This window comes from Lynx rufus, unplaced genomic scaffold, assembly GCF_022079265.1.
Source record: "Lynx rufus isolate CCGP_SWC_20201006 ecotype Redwood Valley unplaced genomic scaffold, mLynRuf1.p SCAF_5, whole genome shotgun sequence".
In the NCBI taxonomy this organism is placed as follows: domain Eukaryota; kingdom Metazoa; phylum Chordata; class Mammalia; order Carnivora; family Felidae; genus Lynx; species Lynx rufus.
Window position 1 is genome coordinate 69,362,092 of NW_025814867.1, and position 15,181 is coordinate 69,377,272.

The 15,181-nt window shown below is 35.6% G+C and overlaps 1 protein-coding gene across 4 annotated transcripts in view; it reads right to left on the bottom strand.

The window, feature by feature from the left end:
* TBL1XR1 (TBL1X/Y related 1) overlaps nucleotides 1-15,181 on the bottom strand; it is a 177,984-nt gene that overhangs the window by 31,279 nt on the left and 131,524 nt on the right. For 2 of the 4 annotated variants that reach the window (XM_047099702.1, XM_047099703.1), the window contains exon 2: nucleotides 9,417-9,519. The exons of the other annotated variants lie outside the window; for them this stretch is intronic. In XM_047099702.1, coding sequence (XP_046955658.1) covers nucleotides 9,417-9,474 — 58 coding nt within the window. In that variant the 5' untranslated portion in view covers nucleotides 9,475-9,519. The remainder of the gene's footprint in view (nucleotides 1-9,416; nucleotides 9,520-15,181) is intronic. 4 annotated transcript variants of the gene reach the window in all.

Below are 15,181 nucleotides of genomic sequence, written 5' to 3' on the forward strand. Positions count from 1 at the left end.
TAGCTTAATTTGAGCTCACAGAGATGGCTAAGAAACACAGCAATGAAACTAAGAAACGTATCAATGAAAGCGAGCATCATTCTGCATTGTCCCTATTAGGAAACTCAGAACTACCTGAATATAAGTAGATTCCAGGTTTCCAGGGTAGAAGGCTAAGAATAAAGGCCGGGAAGGATGGAAAGAGAGGGTAAAAGATAAGGCAGTGAAATCCATACGCATGAGGTTGGAGAGTCCTGTTTTTAATTATACACACTCCTCCTTAAATTCTGCAGTAAGTCGTAAACAGGGGGAGCTAAACAGCCCAGTGGCTTAAAGATTTAACAAGACTTCAAGATGGACAATACCATGTATGGAGGGTCTACATCATGCACACATATATAGTTTTATTATTTTATAAGCTGAGTCAGCAGATAGGAAAACAGCCATAAGAGGATAAGGATTTATTTTTAAGTTTTTATTTAAATTCCAGTTAGTTACCATACAGTGTAATATTAGTTTCAGGTGTACAATACAGTGATTCCACACTTCAGTACAACACCTGGTGCTCATCACAAGTGCACTCCTTAATCCTCATCATCTACTTTACCCATCCACCTCCCCTCTGATAACCATCAGTGTGTTCTCTATAGTTAAGAGTCTGTTTCTTGGTTTGCTTCTCCTTTTTCCCCATTTGTTTTATTTCTTAAATTCCACATATAACTGAGATCATATTAGGTATTTGTCTTTCTCTGAGTTAGCTTAGCACAATACTGTCTAGCTCCACCCATATTGTTGCAAATGGCAAGATTTCATTTTTTATGTCTGAGTATATTTCATAGATAGATAGATAGATAGATAGATCACATGTTCTTTAAGAGGATAAGGATTTAAATTCATTCAGAGACGATGGAGGTAACTACTACATTCTGCTGCTCCTATGGAACAATTAAGTTAGAATGTAGTCAAAGATAAAGCGAAGACAGAGTGAGCTCCTGTTTACTAATGGAAAATAAAGGATTACATCATTGTCTGGTTTCAACTCAGGGTGCTAGAAAGTGGTGTTAGTACTGCATGAAACATTAAGACATCTCATTCACAACATTTTTAAAGTGTTGTGATTTTCATAAGCCTCACAAAATTTTAGCAAAGTCCATGACATTTGTACTCTCTAATTCACGAGTACAATTTAAACCATCAAAATCATCATATTTACACCCCGTTTAAATTAGAGTTCAAGCTTATGTCCAAGCTTGAAGAGTTGCAGGTGGAACAATGTCAATTTCTGGCTGAAATATTGCATATATCCTGAATTTGTTCTGTCAGACCAGGAGAGAAACTATCACAGGTCCTTACATCCATCTCTAGTTATCACACATTGTGCTTACAATGTTCTCAAATAGTAAGAAAATAACTCTGAAGGGGTTATTAGCACTGTTTTGACACTTCTCATTAATGTCTACCCTAAAAATGGTCCATAATTAAAAACCCTCTGCTTCAATAAATGTGGAATTGAACCGTAATTTTTATTATTTCTAGTCATAGCATTATATGGCAGCTTAAAATTATGTTCAAGACTACTTATTAAAAAAAATTTCTTGGTGTTTATTTATTTTTGAGAGAGAGAGAGAGAGACAGAGAGAGAGAGAATGAATGAGCGGAGGAGGGGCAGAGAGAGTGGGAGACACAGAATCCGAAGCAGGCTCCAGGCTCTGAGCTGTCACCACAAAGCCCAATGCATCGGGACACTCAACCGAGTGAGCCACCCAGGTGCCCCACACAACTACTTTTCTTATTCCTCTCCTTAAAACTTGTTTTTCCTTAGAAATTTCACCTTACTTTATTACACTTCAAAGTCGTCCTAAGTTTTACCTGGGCTCCTGATGTTCCACCATTCACAAAATTCTATCAATCCTACCTCTCTGGTCTCTGTCATCAGCTTTCCTTTTCTGCTAGAACCTGGAGTTTAGTCCCCATCATCTTTTGCCTACAGTTACTGCCCTAAGTTCCTTTCCTTGTTCTCCAGCTCAGCCCATCTGTCACACTACAACTAGAGTATTACCTGTGAAACAAAACCAATCATATCACTCCTTATGTGGGCATTTTCAATGATCCCTTTGACCTTCCTAATAAGGACCAAACTAAGTATGACACACAGTTACCTTTGTAATCTGACCCTATCTATCTCTCCAGACTCATCTTCCCAATTCCACGCCCCCACCCTTTTGCTCATTGCACATTAAATTCAAGTATTTGCCAGTTACAGGTAACACTGTGAATACATTAATGCTATCTCATACTTCTGTACCTTGTATGTTCCAAAGTCCTTTTCTCCTATCTGAATGGAGGTAAAGTCCTTCCTTTCACTACCCCAGAGGGTGGATCATTCTCTTCTATACTAATCCTAAAATTTGTGTATGTATGGTATTTACCACACTGAATGGTTATCTTGTGTGTGTGCAGGACTGTATGCATGTGTGTAACTACTAGACTGGGCAGCTTGAAGAGTTTATGCCTAGTAAATCTTTTCATTTACTAGGGCCTAGTCTCCTAGGAACGACTATTAGAACCTAGAACTAGAACCTAGAAATCTAGAATGTTACCTAATTTAACTAATGCTCAATAAACATTTGTTAAATCAGAATGCAATTCTACTATAATGTATTTTGGCACATCAGAATATCTATGAATCCAAGAAAAAAAGCATAGGACTTAAGCAAAACTAAAACTTGAACTGGGTTATGCCAAAAAAGATTTCGGTTTATCTGTAAATATATACGCAGGAAATACTTTTCCAGGGGCAACTTTTGATTTACAGAGTAGAAGGCAAAGAGGGTCTACCTAAATCTGTGAGATGCTGGAAGTCTGCCTTGACTGCTTAAAATAGCATCCCTTCTTTTCAGGAGTGAGAACAAATCTGATATAAATAATACCTCTGTAATCAAGTACTCTACAAATTTGCTACGGTGATTAAGATTTGGGAGGCAGAAGAGACTCCAGAAGGGAATAAGGCTAAAAACCATTAGGTTCAGTATACAGTAACTCAGGAATGAAGACAAGCAGTGGCCAGAGTGAGGGAGGCATGGTCACTCATGAGACTACACATGGTTCCCACATAAGAAACAAGATCACAAAACAACTGTTTGCTATACAGTGCTTGTTACAAGGAGTGCTTTCCCTTGGGATGACAGGGATCGTAATCTCAAAGACATATTTGTCCTCCAGAGCATGCCAACTGTACTTTGCAAATAGGAATGTGAAAATGGGCCTTGGACATTATGGCTATGGTATGGACTGTCTGAACCAACAAACAAAGCTTAAGTGTTATCATAACACAGTCCGGAATGAAAATCTAATTTATCCAAGATCCTATTTAAACTTCAGGTAAGAAAAACCTAGAAACTTATATCCTTGTTCCCATCACCATACACTTCCTTACCCCCAAATCCACTTCCAACTGTCCCCTACAGACCCAGACTTCTGTTTATTCAAAAGTTCCATACTTAAATGCTTAAAGATTTTACAAAGGTGTAAAGAATTAGGGGGGAAAACGCTATAGAGGATCTCGCATGTTGAAGACTGAGATACAGCACTTAAAATAAAGGACAACGTGGAGAAGAAAAAAAAATTACAATAGCAAACTCAAATGCAACTGTTAATATTTTATATTTCCTTTTTTCCTTTATACAGTTTTCCTCCATCACAATATAACACATCAAGCTATACAATTCTGTGCCCTAATTTTGTCTATATATATACACACATATACATATATATATATAAAACCATGAACATCCCATATAAATTGTATTTTCTGAAATAATTTTAATATTATCATACTATTCAGACAATAAATGTACTCAAGTAGTAAATTATTCATCCCATCGATGGGTATTTGGACTTTCCAAATGCTTACTACTTAGGAATCTCTCCTCAAATATCTGCATGTATAGGATTTTGCCATGTATATACTTTTTTCTCCTTAGAATGAATTCCCCTCAAAAGTTGAGGGGAACATGAACATTTTATAGGAAGTTTTCACAATTGCTCAACTGTTTTGCCCCCAAATTGTGAAAATCTACAATGCCATCAGCAATTTATGTTTCCCTATACCCTCCACTATGCTAGGCTATCCTAAAAAAAAAAAACAAAAAAAACAAAAAAAAACCCAAAAAACCCCACAAGATTACTATTAAAATTGAATAGTTCTCTGGCAACTATTAAAGGACATTTATCTTTTAACAAGTATGTCAGTAGTGATGTGTAAATAGGAATTTCTTCTATCAGCAAAAAATAGTCATTCAGCTTATAAGAGAGAAAAAGTGATTTCAAAGTATACACCACTATTTTTGACAACCTGTTTTTATTTTTTTTGTTGTTAATTAGTCATGTGTACAACAATTCTATGTGACAAATCAATGTTACTGCATATTTGATTTGATTACAAAGCAAAATTATATATACCTAACTTGCACTTCTGCAGCTGGCCATTTACTCATAAAAATGATAAGACTAAAAGTGGACATATCCAATCCTGAGCTCTGCTCATTCCAGGCCTTCACAGCTAGTGGCACTGATAGCCAGTTTAACCTGACTCCATTCAGCCTTGTTGTTAAAGTCTGTTTATAAAGTGGCACCAGAAGGAGGATATGGAGGAAGGAATGTTTGTATAGCTCATTTACTTTTATCTGAATCAAAAGAAACTACACTGTCATTTGCTGACATTTTCTTAGCCATCGTAGGGGTTAACACAAAATCATTAAATGAAAAGAACCAACGAACAGGCTCTTTGGTATTATAGATCAGAACCTTAATGTTATACATAAACATTCTGGTTAGCTTGTGCCTACTGTAACATGTTTAGATGTCTAAATTAAGTGTGTATGATCTTATAAACAAATACTAGAACATCTCATGGAAGCATCATCTCAGAAAAAGTGGTATGGTACAAAGCCTCTCTCTCTAGAGAGACTTGAAAAAGTTAGTGAACAGTGGAGCAGGGGGCTGGGAAAGACAAGATGATGTTTCATGAATCAAATACTCGGAGCTTACATATATCACCACCTTCTCATAAATGGAGACTATATGGCAAGATGAACCTCAGTTCTAAAAACATGAGGATTTAAAAAAAAATGTAACATTCAGAATCACAATCTAAAAAATAGCTCAGTGGTAAGGACATATTGCTTTTGCATTTTCCAATTAGTCTTCAATCACAAAATGCAACTCTTTCAGTGTCCAAAATATCAAGTACACCACGAACAGAAATGTCATTGAGCTCTTAAACCTGAAATAGATGACAGCTTTATCTAGAATCAAGAATTCTCCCCCAAACCAAATACACAATTTACGCAAAATAAAATTACATCTTATACAGAGCAACAAGAAAAACGGTAGCACAACGGTCACAAGTGACTGCCAGGTACAATTTCTCTAGGAAAAAAATAAACATGCAAATAACTACACGAGAGTCAAAGGTGATGTACAAGAGGAAAAGGGAAAAAAGGGGGAGAGGGAAATTTAAAAGGTCCAAACCACCTTAAATCTCCTAAAGTTAACAACGCATCAAGTTCTGTTCCACACACTTAGCATGTACCTCTTTGTGCTTATTCTGCATATGGTTGCTAGATGTGAGTTATTAGGGCAATCAAATTATTAATGCCCTTGGGCGAAGGCTAATTAAATGGGGCATACTGCATAATCAAGTCAATCATTACTTACGGTACTACACTGTCAAATACACTCAATTTTCATCTCAAAAGAGAAAAAATTTTATTCCCTAGGAAATTTTTATTGAATATGAAAGCCTAGGTCTAGTTCACAAAAGTACAAAATGGATACCAAAGTAATTTGCTTAGGGTGAACTTCCTGGAGACAGAATTAAAAAAAAAAAAAAAAGTTCCAATACTTAATACAGATATCCTACAATAAATATACTTTCCTCTTAATTAGTTTCGATGAGTAGAGGAGGATGATTTATTTCAAACAAAAGCCTATAAAACATATGCGGCTGAATATCACAATATAATCCCTTTTCAACAAATGTTTACAGATGAAGGGGAAAAAAATCAAAAGTTACATAATTTGAGAAGAGGAGAGGGGCTTTTAATAGATAATATCTTCTAGAGCTGATAATAGTCATAATAGGATGATCATCACATAGTAAAAGTATTTAAGATGAAAATAATTTAAGGGGTTTTATCCTCTCTGGGGATGGATACCACAGTCCAGTCAACATTAAACACTGTTTATAGAAAGCAAATATTAGAAGTTCTTATTGAAAAACATTATTCTAAATTATGTACCTATCAAAACAGAACAAACTTTCATAAGGTGTTTTTTGGACTTTCTGAGAGCTTCCAAGTAATGAGACAAGCAAGAAAAGAATTTTACTTTCCTTAGTGGGTAGTCTTTACAAACCAGTCCTTTGAAGGTCTTTTCACAGACACTTTCTTTGTCATGATTATTTCTTTTCTTCCTATCTCCTAATCCAATTCAGTACTCTTTTATAGGGAAAGTAGATTCTAGTTCCTTCTGTATTGCTTTAAATCATTGAAGAGAAATTCTTATGGCCTTAAAGTAACTTGCATATTTCTTAGACATTTAATGACTGACCCTCAGTAATTATCTCTTATAAGTTAACAGTGATAAGTACATGGAAATACACCTAAAACCACCCAGAAAAGGAGTTACTGGATTCCAAAATTGAATCAATTGCAAAAATGGCCATTTCTATGTCTAATTAGAGATCAGAACCAAGAAACAGCTTTGGAATAAGTCTCAAGTGCTAAGACGAGTTAGATTCTGAGCTCCATCTGAAACCTGATCTGAGCTGACAGAACTATAAATTTCTTAAACTCTTTCCCATTTCCTACTTCCGGAAGTAACTTCAAATGAATGTCTCATGGTATCCTCCTGATATAAACATGCCTCCTCATTCCTGCAAAATCTTGCCTATAAATAGAAATACACCACTTTTAGTGGCAGCTCCCTGTTTAGGAGATATTCTCACACTCCAAATCTCAATGTGTACATATCATGCTTTCTATTTTATCTTGAATAATTACTAAATATAATTTTTCTTTCAAGATATTGTGAACATGCTACATACCTGTTGTCAACTTTCTTGTCAAGTTCTAATTGTCCTACACCTAATATGGACCAGTGGCTTTCAAACTTTATTATGCCTAAGAATCACCTGGGGCATTTGTAAAATGCAGATTCCTGGGCCCCACTCGCCGTTCTCTAAGTGATCCTGATGCAGGTGGTCAGAGGATCAAACTTTAGAACTCTGGTATAGGCGGTTCTTAAATTTATGGCAAGTTGCATTCCTAGAAAAACTGCCATAAGTCAAAATGTCATTAGTTGAATCTGATTTTCTCCTATAAATCATAATGTAAATAGGAAGTTACAAATTTAATAAAGGGACTGGTGTTTACATGTTGAGAGATGTGGCTTAACATCACACTTCATTACCAGTACACTGTTAAGTATAAACCTTTCTAAATACACAAAGCACAACTAAGAACACAGTAAACAATTATGAAGGACTTAATATGATAAACAGCAGTCTACCACATGAGGTTGTTTTTTAAAATATAATTCCTGCTGTATTTTTACTGCAACATAAAACACCTTAAAACATGAAATTTCAAAGGGTTTTCTCTGAGAACACAGGCAACTTTAAGAAGACTTTTGATAATATTTAACCGTTGGATACTCTTTCAGAAATTAATTCAGAGTATTATCACTTTGTGGGCTTCTGTTTGCAAATAAAATCTGAGTGTTCATTAACATGTCTAACTCCACCTTGCCCCATTTCATCTCATCACAGGATGCAACTGAGCTCATCTCCCAAAACAGCAGTTCCATAAGATTCAACCGGAGCAATTGCCTTTACAACACACTTAATGAACCACTGCATACATTCCTCATCCACTGATCCTTCACAATGTTTTCTCCTTTAGTGTCCAAAGCCTCAAAAGCTCTGGCTTAAATGTGGTCAGATTCAAAAACAGAAAAAGCAGGAGTCTGTTTTGACCTAACAATTCTTCCAATTTTGGACAAAGATAATAAATAATAGTATCAAGGCACGTGCGTTGTATCAAGGCATATGTGTTATGTATGTAATAATCACCAGGTCGGGTCACTACTTTTTCCACTTCGTTAATCATTTTAATCGTCCTCAAAATATTCAGTGGATATTGTCTTTGGATCTGCCTTCAATACCAGTTTGCCAGTTGAAAAAGAAAACAAAACAAGATCTTTCCATTTCAAAGCTTCACAACAAATTATTCTGCCTTAGTTGGTTACTTTTAGTCTCTTCTCTCTTTTTCCCTTTCTGGCCCTCATTAGATATCATTTTCTCAGCTGTTTCAGGCCAGAGAGAGCAGTGACCGTGCCTGCGAATAGAAAACCTCCACCGGAGAACAAAGCTCAGAACTAGAGTGCAGCTGAGAACAGCTCAGCAAGCAGTGGGGTCTAAGATCTAAAGCCATGTTTGCATTCCCTGTATGAAACAGGACAATTACTAAGCCCTGTAAGAAGAATTAACTGTAGTTTCAAAACCAAAACTGAGGGCTCAATTCCTACTCTATGCCTTTCTGTCCTCCCTCACACGCCACTACCATAGTTACTTTTTTATACACTGTGCCTCACCTTACAATTACAACATTCCAACTTTATGATTTCTAAAATTCAACCTCTCCAGCGTATTTTCAACTACCAAATAGTTTCATCTCATACTAACAATCTGAACTCACCAGTGACGTCAATCTTTCCCACGTCCTGTGCCCTATCCACCCTCAAGATTTTTTTCTCTTCTACTTTTACAATTTTTGCTTAATTCATCCCACATTTTCCTTTGTAGTCTTCCTTCTGTTTTATAATAATGCCTCTTAATCTGTTTTAAAATGATCACTGATTTATTTAATATTTATTATAAAAGGCTTCCAATGATTTATATTAATCACCTGCCAATAAACACGTTAGAATTCAGGTCAAGGATAATCTAAATCAATTGGGATAATGATTATGAAAGCATTCTGAAAAATTACTGTTAATTTAGTTACTGCAATTAGGATCAGTAACATTTAGCGGAGGACTGTAAATATACATTATCAAACTGATGGTACCTGAGAGTTTATATGTTCCTACTAACCGTGTGCAATCTCACTTGGTAACAACTTATAAAAATGGTCTTTGAACACTGAAAGCCAAACCATTTGTTAACAAATATTTGCCTGACATGATTCCAACATATTTGAAAGAGTCAGAGAGTTAAACCATGCAGTAACACATAGCTTTAAAATGGCAGTCCAGACATTAAGGAAACATACAAAGTTCAACAGTTTGGACTGATACAAATTTCAAATGCATAAAAGGTTATTTTGAGAATATTAAAATAATTTGAGGCCTATTTACTTTATGAAAGTACTCACCTGACTCTTGCAAGTATCTATATACCAAGAAGTTGACCTCATCACTGCTTATACTCATCTTTATTCCCACTTAAACCATGAGGTCACAACACAGGATATAACCCTAAAAATAAAACAAAGTTAATTAAGTATTTTCTCAATAAAATATTTTTAAACAAAATGTAAACAATGTTGTAAAAACCATTTGATTTTATTAAATGATGTAAAATGAAGGTTCTATATTGCCTAATAATAAACCCTAACAAAGTTTTTCCGATAGTTAGTAATAGATTACACAACCAAAACATGGCTGGGTCTATTTTTCTGCAGGATAACATATTTGCAAAAAAGGATTCAAAATTTATAAAAGGGCTGTAGCATCCTATTTTATTTGACTGTATCCAATAGCGTAAAAAGTTGTTTCCTCTTTATCCTTAACTGTAAAAAAACAGAACATTTTAGGACTCAATACTATTTAGGAAAAGAATGATTTTAGAACGTTGGATGTGGGACAAGCCATCTATGCTGGTTTTGTCTACATAATCTGGTAGAATTTGAAGTCCCCATTTTCTCAATATCTAATCTGCAATGTTCAAGTTTCAAAAAGATCTAGGTATATATAAAGCAGAGAGGTGGGAATATAGTTTCCAGAACTCAAATGATATTCTCTTAATGGACATACTTAAACCCTGAAATCAGAGGGAGGGAAAAAAGGAAACAGACAACTAACTTAATTATGCCCTAATTATATTTATATGTTCTCATGTCATGGAAATTATTTTAAAAGAAGTCAACATTTTTTGCAGAGTCAGACAGTAAATATATCAGGCTTTGCCACCCATACAGTTTCTGTTAAAACCACTCATCTCTGTTATAGTACAAAAGCAGCAACTAACAAGATGTAGACAAATGAGTCTGGCCATGTTCCAATTAAACTTTTATTTATGGACAGTGAAATATGAATTTCATATGACAAAGTTGTAACATAAAATATTTTCCTTTTAACTTCTTTTTAAGCACTTAAAAAAAACCCTTTCTTAGCTTGTGGTTCTTATAAAAGGCTAGTGGGCCAGATTTGACCTAGACTGTGTACTTTCTTGGTCTTTATTTAAAAAGGATATACTGACATTTCTTCAGTATAAAGGTGTATCCAACATCATGTGCCTATGTTGATTGTCCTGCCACATCATGGGTCTCTTTATGATGCAGTGGTCACAGTATATTTAAAAGTCACAAATTAACAAACACCTGAGCAGGCTGCCATGTGACAGGAACCATTACTGCCCTAAGTTGTGGAAAAAGTGGTGACTAAGCATATCAAGCTTCTGTCGCAGAAAAGAACAAAGACAAACAAGGAAGTAATAACAATTTTCCGGTGACACACACAGAGGAAACCCTAACCAAATTCAGCAGTATGGGAATACATCTTGAAGAAAGCATCACTGGTGTTTAGACCTGCAAGGATGGATGGGGAGAGTGAAAACACAAATGTTTTAGGGAGGAAGGCAGGGAACGTAAGGAATCTAGTGAGCAGTAACAGTCGTGGAAAGGCTGGATGAACAAAGAAAAACAAAACACTGAAGTAAGCCTTGAAACACAAACAGAAACCATGTTCTGAAGGACCCTGACAGCATCACTTAGAGAAAATACACTGAAAGGTTTTAAGCAGGGTAGCGGAATGAAGAGACTTACACTACAAAAAGATCATCCTGGCTCTGAGATGAGGAAGAGACTGGAAGGGACTGTAATAGGAGGATGCTGCAGTAATCTAGTGGACAAATGAAACCTGGGCTGTGGCACTGAAGCCAGAGAGAAGTACAGGGGTTCCAAAATGTGACCAACAGGACACAGAAAGAGGAAAAACGAAGAATCAAAGGTTTCTTTTAGGAAATCTGGATCAGCAATACTTCCACTTACTGAGATGAGAAACTATGGAAGAAGAGTAGCAATTATCTTCATATAGAGAAAAAGATATTCTCCCCAAAAATTAATTCATAGTACAATTAACAGCCTGAATGTTTCAAATGATAAAGATAAATACTCCTTTGATTATTTCGGCTCAAGACATCTTGTCTAGATGTTACTATGGTACATTAGGTGATTTATGCTCTGGAGGATATCTTGCTAAAATAATCTTGACCCAAAGTAATGTGTTGCAATGTGTCTGGTACACACAGTGGATATTAAATAGCCAATTTTTAAAGCGTGTTGAACCGAATGATTTTAAAAGACGAAACAACCAATCCCATACCATTATAGAATTATGTTGAAATTGAATCATAATTTGACCAGTCGTGGATATCTGTTTGTAAGGGGAATAATTCATAACTATTTCATTAACAGGATAATTTCCCAAAATGAGATGTGCTAGGTAGAATCCAAGTGAAACAAAGAAAACAGAATAACTATTCTTTTCCCTTTATCATTCAGTTTGACACTCAAATAATAAACACTGGCACTCAAAGACCTAAGATGCAAAGGTTTTCAATTAATGCTTGGGCCTGATAGCTAAGGCCATCAATATCACAACTTAAACCAGTGATCAGTGGTGTTTCAGCATCACCTAGTATATTCCGGGGCAAAGAAAAATACGAACCAAACTGATATAAATTATTGCATATAAAAGTTCTAATACTAAGTACATGTTGCTGATACACTTTAAAAAGTCATCACAAAGAACACCAAACACGCAGAGCAAAAAAGTTCTTATCTGTTCAAATTACCATGAACTGGTGTATTCCACTGACCATAGTGCTATGTCAATTTCTGGAATCAAGGGTAACATTTTTTTAAGGGAAAAGGATGAATTATTCAAATTTTAAAAAGTATTATTCCAGCTGTCATCCTACTTCAGCTAGCTCTTTTACATCCTCAGAAAGAACCTTATCGTCACCCTTATGCCAAGTGTATTCCTAAAGCAGACAAAGCTCTGTGCTGAGATTGGAATGAAGTAAAAGTTGGCTCACGCCTTGCAGAACTCAGTTTTTCAATGAAGAGAAATATACAAACAAACGTATCATTTAAAAAAAATTGTAAATTTAATGCAATCCTGTTTTAGAGGTTTCCATCACAGTTGCAATAAAACTACATAGAGTCTACAGACTTGAGTCTGTCCACTTTCAAAGATACTTAATTCTAGAATATGGTTCATTATGAAACTGATCCTTTTAAATTGTAACCTCAAAAAGACACCTGAAAAGAAACAGGAGATTGGACAACAAAATAAAACATTAAGACAGTCCCTGCTTGAACACCTCAGTTTTCATACCTGAAAAGCCTGTATGCCAAAGAGAAAAATCAGAGAAAATACCACCACCTCCCTAGTAGACTCAGTATGGCTTTGCAGAACTGGTCCGTTTTGGTTTGTTTGCTTATACAGCTAAGGTGGGTCCTTTGTAATGCGATGTAGTCTTTGTCCCAGGTAAAGACCAGACATTCAGATACTAGATGTCACTCATTTTCAGAGGGTATACAAGAAATTTTACCACTGTATCTCCTCCATTGTGGTATCTTTCAGAACAACTATCCTTAAATAAGGTCACAAAACATCAGTGAGAAACTCATCCAATCTTTATCCTACACCATCCAAGTGTCAGGCCTGCTACAGATTATTATGTGTAAAATAAGGAGCTGATGGACTATTAAATAAATAAGATACTCAAAATAAACTAACCCTTCCTGAAGTCACAATTTTTTGTATATTCTGCTTCATCATACTTATTTATCCTTAAATAGTAAATGACTGAGTTCTAATGAATGAATGAATAAATGCCAGTGTACTTCCCCATCCTAACTCTCAGGAACATCCTATAAACTCAAAAATCTGTTATTTGAAACTCGCATCATTTATAGGCAATTAGTTATTTAATCAGATCCATAGCTATATTAAAATAGTCAAAAGTAAATATAAAAGTCTTTTTTTTAATAAACTTTTTTTTAAACGCTTACTCATTTTTGAGAGACAGAAAGAGACACAGAGTGAGCAGGGAAGGGGCAGACAGAGAGGGAGGCAAAGAATCCGAAGCAGGCTCCAGGCCTGATGCGGGGCTGAGACTCAAGAACTGTGAGATCATGACCTGAGCCAAAGTTGGACACTTAACTGACTGAGCCATACAAGCACCCCTAAAGTTAGACTTTTTAAAGAAAGTATTTATTTTGAGAGAGAGAGAGAGAGAGAGAGAGAGAGAGAGAAAGAAAATGAATATGCTGGTGGCGGGGGGGGGGGGGGCGCAGAGGGCAGACAGAGAATTCCAAGCAGGCTCCATGCTGTCAACCCCGAAGTGGGACTCAATCTCATGACTGTGAGATCATGACCTGAGTGAGCCAAAACCAAGAGTCAGACACTTAACCGACTGAGCCACCCAGACAGCCCACAAAAATCAATCTTAACTAATATTTAGCCAAAGCATTTATATTAAAAGTATACTTAGTATTTTAAATGTTCAGTATGAAGTATTTTACTTTAAGACTTTATAGAGAATAATTTAACAAATATTATAAAAACAGGACTGTTGAGACAATTCAGCTATGATTCATTCAACTGAATATGTACAGCATTTTCAGCATCACAAAACTGAGTTCAGCATACACACACTGAACAATAACTGCCCCACACATTTAATCATCTAGATCCCCCTCAGAGAAAGATGGATATTCTCTTCTGATTTCATTCCTGGAGCAAGCCAGTGCCTAATTATGAACCTAAATCACATTATTTTAAATTTAAAAGAATGGAAAAAAAAGTGAAAGTCATGGGTAGAAATAAAGAAACCAGAAAGATCTTCTTAAATGTCCTGCCGACCACACACTGTTAAGAGATCTGGAAACCCTTTGCATGACACAGAATCAAATGTTTAATTGAAATTACTTTATCTTACAAAATGTATAGTGGTGGCATATTATCTCATAACAGAAAATTTTTGTGCTGCTCGACCATTTGGATGATCCTAAACTTTCATTATTCTAAAACTGCCATCAGGATATTTATGCTTAAAGTAGTTTTCTTTCATTTCTTTTTGGCAGGTGTGCCAAATATGAATGAATATTCCTCAGGATCAGGAAAAGTCTCTACAAGTAAATGACTGGACCAAATGAAATAAATAAATGGTTAAATGGTTATTCCAATTATTATTTTTTTTTTTTAACTAAGGCCTGGTCAACACACAATGTTATATTAAGTTTCAGAAGTACAACATGGTGTACATTATACTGTGCTCATCACAAGTGTGGCTACCATCTGTCACCACACAATGCTATTAGAATACTACTGGCTACACTCCTCTTGTTGTACCTTTTAACCTCATGATTCACTTATTCCATAACAAGACCCCTCTAGATGAAACAGGAAAACGTTCAATTTCACCAATAATAAACATAAAAACATTTGGCCATAACACTAGCAAAGATTTAAAAATAATACTCAACATTATCAAGATTGTGACAAAACAGAAAATTTATCTTTAAATATATCTACAAATATCTGCCACAGCTATTACTCGTGGTTTGTGAGTTCAAGCCCCACGTTGGGCTCTGTGCCAACAGCTCAGAGCTTGAAGCCTGCTTTGGGTTCTATGTCTCCCTCTCTCTCTGTTCCTTCCCCCACTTGCACTGTCTTTTGCTCTCTCTCAAAAATAAATAAAGGTTAAAAATTTTTTTTAAATAAGAACTGTTTTATTACTGGCAAGTAACTGTCAACACCACCTTGGACACTGGGGGTTACCTTTCCAAATAAGTATCAATGACCCACAGGGTCTCAAGGTGATTGTTATGCCAGGGATTGTTATGCC